The sequence below is a fragment of the Entamoeba dispar genome, genomic scaffold (genome assembly GCF_000209125.1).
Source record: "Entamoeba dispar SAW760 scf_1105229458145 genomic scaffold, whole genome shotgun sequence".
NCBI classification, from domain to species: Eukaryota; Evosea; order Mastigamoebida; family Endamoebidae; genus Entamoeba; species Entamoeba dispar.
The window spans coordinates 6,422-12,001 of NW_001853046.1; the positions used below are offsets into that span (position 1 = coordinate 6,422).

The window sequence follows — 5,580 nt, forward strand, 5'->3', positions numbered from 1 at the left end:
GTAATTTCTCCTTTTTTATTTGTTTTAAAACATCTAAAATATAATTTTAATTTTTCAGTTTCTGGAAATGGAATTTGAATATTTGTAAAATTCATTTTTTGACATATTTTAATATTTTGTGCTATTTCTATGATTTTAAAAAATTGTTTAAATTCTTTACATGTTATTTTATTGTCATTGTCTGAATCTATTATCAATAATACATTTTCTTCAAATTGTTTAAATTCTTTTTCTTCTTTTTCATAATGAACTCCTTTTAATGCTTCTTCAAGTGTTATTAATTCATCTTTATCTTTATCTATTTCTTTAAAAACATTTGTTGGACTTATCATCTTCTTTTTGTTTCTTTTTAAAGTTCTTTTCAATTTTTTTACTTCAGAAGATATTTTATAAATAGAATATAATATTTTTGTTATTCCTCAAAGATGAATAAAAAGAAGAACTTAAATATTATTAACATATGTCATTTGAATGTTTGTATTAAAGAATCAAATACATTAAATACTTATTAGTTATAGATTTAGATCATCCAGCTGATGTTATTTTACACTCATGGGGAAAAAATATAATTGAAGCATTTGAAAATGCAGCTGCAGGTATGTTTAATTTTATGAGTGATTTAACAAGGGTTGAAGAAAAAGAAATTAAAACAATTAGTATAGACGCAACAAGTTATGAAGAAGCATTAGTTAAATTTCTAGATTCATGGTTATGTGTTTTTTCATCTGACTTATTTATTGGGAAGTCATTTAAATGTGAGGTGTTTGATGATAACGATGAAGAACATATTCATATTGAATGCAAAGGGTTTGTTGTTATGTTAAGAAAAATTGTATTTTATAACACTAATCAATATAGAATTGGAGAATATTTTATTATTGGAAAACATCAACAAGGAACAGAAATTAAAGCTATTACATGGCACAACCTAGAGATATATGATGATGAAAAAGACCAAACACATATACACATATTGCTTGATATCTAATTGAATTATTTTAAGGAAGAAGAACTTTAAATAACTAAAAAAAGGAAAAAGTAAAAATATTAAAAAAAAAAAGAAAAAAACTAAAAAAGAAAGTATGTCAATTTCACCTGTAGATTTAACTACTTTTAATATTCCAGATATTAATATTGTTCAACGTTTACAAGATGCAACATGTGGAGATACATATGAAGGGAATTATGTTTTTGGAAGTAATAAAAGACCAGGATTAACATTTATTAATACTAAAGTTGAACCACCAACACAATTTTATTTTGAATTAAAACTTCATGGAACAGTGGAACAAGTATATTTTATTGAACAATTAAATATATTAATTACATTACAAAAAAATAAAATAGAAGTATATACAATTGGACAACCAATTACATCAATAGCATCAACAGAATCAATAAATCGAGTAAATCAAGAAAAAAGGTTTCATGATTTAAATTTTGATTTAATATGTCCATTAGTGTATAAAGATTCAGTATTAATTGCGTGTTATGAAGATAAAAAAAGAGCAGTTAGTATTGGACTTATAAATTCACAAGGAAATATAAAAGCAATAACAAGAGTTCATACATCAGATTCAAAAGTACAAGGAATGATATTTTTAGGGAAAGATTTATTAATGTCATGTGAAGAAAAAATAGTTGTTGCACGATTTTTTGAAAATGCAGTTTTTCTTCAAGAACAAAAATTACCAAAAAAATGTATTAAAAACAAGGTAATGAAAATTGATTTAGTACAATGTTTAGTTATTTGTGATGGAGACGCTTATTATTGTTCATCATCTAAAATATGTAAATTAAAAATAAGTAATGTTATATTTGCCGCATTTGTATCACCAATTTTATATTTAATTAATACAACAGACTCTATTTCTTATTATGTTATTCCACTTGATAACTCTATTTCAATGGTCCCTGAAATAGTTAAACAAGTTACATTAGAAGGATATACAAATTCACATCAATTTGCACCAATTTTTATTAATCCACAAAAACAACAAGGATTATTTTTTAAACCAAAAGAAGATTGGTTCTTTTATGCATTTTCTAAATTTTATTTTGAAGCAGCACTTAAATTTAGTGATAAATTTCCAACATTAATAAATAAAGATAAAGAAGGATTAATTAAAATAACAAGGTTTTGTTATTCATGTATTAGAATTGGTAATTTTTATACAAATCCTGAATGTAGAAATATTGATTTTCTTTCAGAAACTTTTTATCAATTACAACAATCAAATATTCCAGTTAAAATTATTCTTGGTGTTTTAGTTTATACTATTATTAAAGATTTCTTTTCTGAATTCTTTAAACACTTTGAAAAATGGTTTTCTGAATCAGAATGGGTTAATGATTTATCAGAACTTCCTAAAGAATCTGCAACTAAATTAGCAAGAATTAGAATGTTTAATTCTATTAAAGAAGCAACAGAAAATGGTAAAAAGAAAATGAACGTTTCACAAGAAGTAGAAAAAGAATTTTTAACAGATTTATCATCATTATTATATCAAAATAATAAAACATTTTTTGATTTAGATACAAATGAAGAAGATATTGATTTTAGTACAAAGATACCAAAAAATAAAGAAGATTATATGATTTTTTTAACTTCATTTCTTCTTATTCTTCATAGAGTTAATCCAACTCATGAATATATTAAAGAAATTGTTAAACAAACTGATTATTTAATTTCTGATGTTGTTATTAATGGAATAAGTGGAATGATGTTAATAGAATATTATATTAACATGAATTATCTTGATGGTATTTTTAATATTCCAAATATTAGTACAGAATTAAAACTTAAAGCCCTTTCTGCAGTTGCTATTGATTTATCTTTAACTGATTCTGCTGATTCAAATGTTATAAATTTTGATAGAAAAGTTGAATTATATTTAAAAGAAATTCTTGAAAAAAATAAAAGTAAAACATATGATGAAATTAATAATATTTTAGGTAAAGATGTTTTTCAAATTTTTGGTGGTAGAAAAATGAAATCAACAGTTGCTATTTGTATTAAACATATTAAAACTTGGGTTCTTCATGATGTATTTGAATATAAAAATGAATTAAGATTAAGGTTATGTGTTTTATTCTTAAGAACTTTATATGAAGAATTATTAAAACATAAATCTTCTGATTTAAATTTAGATTGGTTAACTGAAAGAATTATTCTTTCTTATTTAGAATATTTCGAATTTGTTGCTTCTGAACCTACTTTACCTCAAGTTCCTGATCAATTTGTTTCTTATTGTAGTAGATTAATTTTTACTACTCAAACTTCTGCAAAAAAATGTTTTGCTGATAAAAAAGATCAATTACAACAAGTTTATTATAAAATTAGATGTTCATTAACATTTCTTGATAATGATGAAGAAACTCATGATGAATTAATGTATTTAATATTAAATGCTGAATATCCTTCAAAAAAATTAGTTCGAGAAGGTGAACAACAGGACCAAAAATATGTTACTCTAGTTAATACAATAATTACAAAAACAAAAAGAGAGTTAATTGCTTTTTTAAAAAATTCTTTAAAAGATCAAATTATTGATGAAAAAAATTATAAATTTAAATTAGTAGAAAATTTAGATATTTTAAGAAAGAAATATAAAGATTGTAAAACTTGTCCTGATTGTTTGCAACTTGGTATTCCTTGTGAAAAACATAATGACTCTTATTTCCCATTTGTTGATAAAAATTTGACATCACTTTATAGTGAAACTATTATCTTTTCATTACTTGCTTTTGAAAATGAAAAATATAATGAAGTTTGTCAAACACTCTCTAAAAATTGTGGAAGAGTTGTTCCTGATGTTATAGTTTCATTTTTCTTATCTCTTTGTCATCACCAACTTCTTAAAATTGGAACTGATTTAGAACAAGGTGTTAAAAATATTGTTTCATTTGTTGAAGAAGCTTATAAAGATGAACCTGATGGTATTGAATATTCAAGGTCATGTTTAAAAACGGTATATGTTCCTTTAATTAAATATTTAAAAGCTTATTATGATCAAAATACAAGTTCTGATTATATGTTTCTTATTGAATGTTATTTAGAATATTCTAAACTTCCGGGAGAAGATGAATTAAATGCAACTGAAGAATTAATTTCAGCTATGTCTATTAATACTTATGCAGAACGTATTACTAAAACACATGGTTTATCTTGGAGATTACAATGTAGAGTAAAACATCATATTAGTTTGATTGATGGTCTTGAAGAATATTTTGGAGCTTTTGTAAATCAATTATTAACAGTTGATGAAAAGAAATACATAACTGCTTTTATTGATGATTTGTATGAATTTTTAAATGCAATTAATCCAAAAATTGCAAATTCATTCCAAAATAATACTAATCAAGAAAAATATATTACTCTTATTAGACAACATCATCGGCCTTTCTTATCTGGTAGAAAAAATATTTTATCAGAAATTGTACTTCACTGTGTTTGTCTTGAAGATGCTAATGGAAAATCTCCTCTTCTTAATGTGTTTATTGCAAAATTATTTACTCAAAAAGCATATGCTCCTGCAATTGCATTAGAAGTATTTATTAGATTTTTCCCAATTATTCCTTTAAAAAATACTAAGACACAAAGAGATTGGATTAATAATAATAATAATGCACAAGCACAAACTGGAGATAATCTGAATATTTTCAGTCTTATTTTTGATTCTCTTCAAAGTTCTGAATCTCTTATATTATTATTACCTTCTATTAGATATTATTCACAATTATTTTCTCATTTAAGTGTTGTTGACTCAGCTCAAAGGGCATTATTTAATAATTTAAATAAAAGAGGATTTACTATTACTTATACTAATAAATGTAAGGCTTGTCAAACTAAAATTACTTCAAGAGAAACTTCAATTGTTAAAAATGGTGAATTCTATCATGAACGTTGTCTTCATCCTTAATTCTTCATTAATTAATTTTTCTCATTAAAATTAATATTTTTTTTGGTTTATTAAATAAAATAAAAATTAAAAAAAAAATAATTTCAATTACAACAAATTGTTCATTGTTTTTCATCGTCATCATCTTCTCCAAGTAATTGTTTTAAATATCTTCTTTCTTCATATAAGTCTTTTATTCTCATTTTCATTTGTGACATTTTTTGAAGATACATTTGATTTTCATTAAAAGTAGTTACTCTTAAATTATTTAATTCTCTAATAATTAGTAGTGCTTTTAATTTTAATTCTGTTTGTTCTTTCATGTGAATTTCAATTAAATGAAATCCCTCAGGACTAATGTAATCTTTTAATTCCTTCCAATCTTTATTTAATGACTCAACTAATAAAGAACCATTTGGTATTACATTTAAATCAAAATTTCTTTTTTGAACAGTAATTCCTTTTTTACTTCTCATAAATTTAGTCATTTTTTCTAGTAAGTCTTTACAATTATCTTTCATCCAATTTTTCCAATATGACTGTGTTGGTATAGGTGATAATAGTGATTGTAATAATTTAGATAATAAAATAACTGCATCAACTGTTTCAACTTGTGATTTCCAACATGAAACAAATGAATTAAAAGGAGATAAAAAAACAATACGTGTCGTTGAAAAAT

At 23.5% G+C, this 5,580-nt stretch overlaps 4 protein-coding genes across 4 annotated transcripts in view, besides 7 other annotated features; 2 read left to right on the plus strand and 2 right to left on the minus strand.

Annotated features, from left to right (window-relative positions):
* EDI_349300 (uncharacterized protein) overlaps positions 1 to 332 on the minus strand; it is a gene marked incomplete at both ends in the record, with an annotated part of 438 nt that extends 106 nt beyond the window's left edge. Inside the window, one exon of the mRNA XM_001733192.1 lies at positions 1 to 332. This exon is cut by the window's left edge and continues 106 nt beyond it. Coding sequence (XP_001733244.1) covers positions 1 to 332 — 332 coding nt within the window.
* Positions 12 to 55: a sequence feature (AT_rich).
* Positions 333 to 382: 50 nt separating the features above from the next.
* Positions 383 to 411: a sequence feature (AT_rich).
* A 49-nt stretch (positions 412 to 460) lies between these two features.
* EDI_349410 (uncharacterized protein) lies at positions 461 to 988 on the plus strand (the record flags this gene model as incomplete). The annotated part of the gene is made up of 2 exons (XM_001734287.1): positions 461 to 473; positions 519 to 988. The coding sequence occupies 2 exons, from the start codon at positions 461 to 463 to the stop codon at positions 986 to 988; spliced, it is 483 nt and encodes a 160-aa protein (XP_001734339.1).
* A 36-nt stretch (positions 989 to 1,024) lies between these two features.
* Positions 1,025 to 1,080: a microsatellite.
* A 2-nt stretch (positions 1,081 to 1,082) lies between these two features.
* Positions 1,083 to 4,922, plus strand: EDI_349420 (uncharacterized protein; the record flags this gene model as incomplete). Its single annotated transcript, XM_001734288.1, has 1 exon — positions 1,083 to 4,922. One exon carries the CDS (start codon positions 1,083 to 1,085, stop codon positions 4,920 to 4,922), a length of 3,840 nt encoding a protein of 1,279 aa, XP_001734340.1.
* Positions 1,294 to 1,346: a sequence feature (AT_rich).
* Positions 3,518 to 3,600: a sequence feature (AT_rich).
* Positions 4,781 to 4,803: a sequence feature (AT_rich).
* Positions 4,923 to 4,928: 6 nt separating the features above from the next.
* Positions 4,929 to 5,006: a sequence feature (AT_rich).
* Positions 5,007 to 5,023: 17 nt separating this feature from the next.
* EDI_349430 (uncharacterized protein) overlaps positions 5,024 to 5,580 on the minus strand; it is a gene marked incomplete at both ends in the record, with an annotated part of 988 nt that continues 431 nt past the window's right edge. The window contains one exon of the mRNA XM_001733193.1: positions 5,024 to 5,580. This exon is cut by the window's right edge and continues 142 nt beyond it. Coding sequence (XP_001733245.1) covers positions 5,024 to 5,580 — 557 coding nt within the window.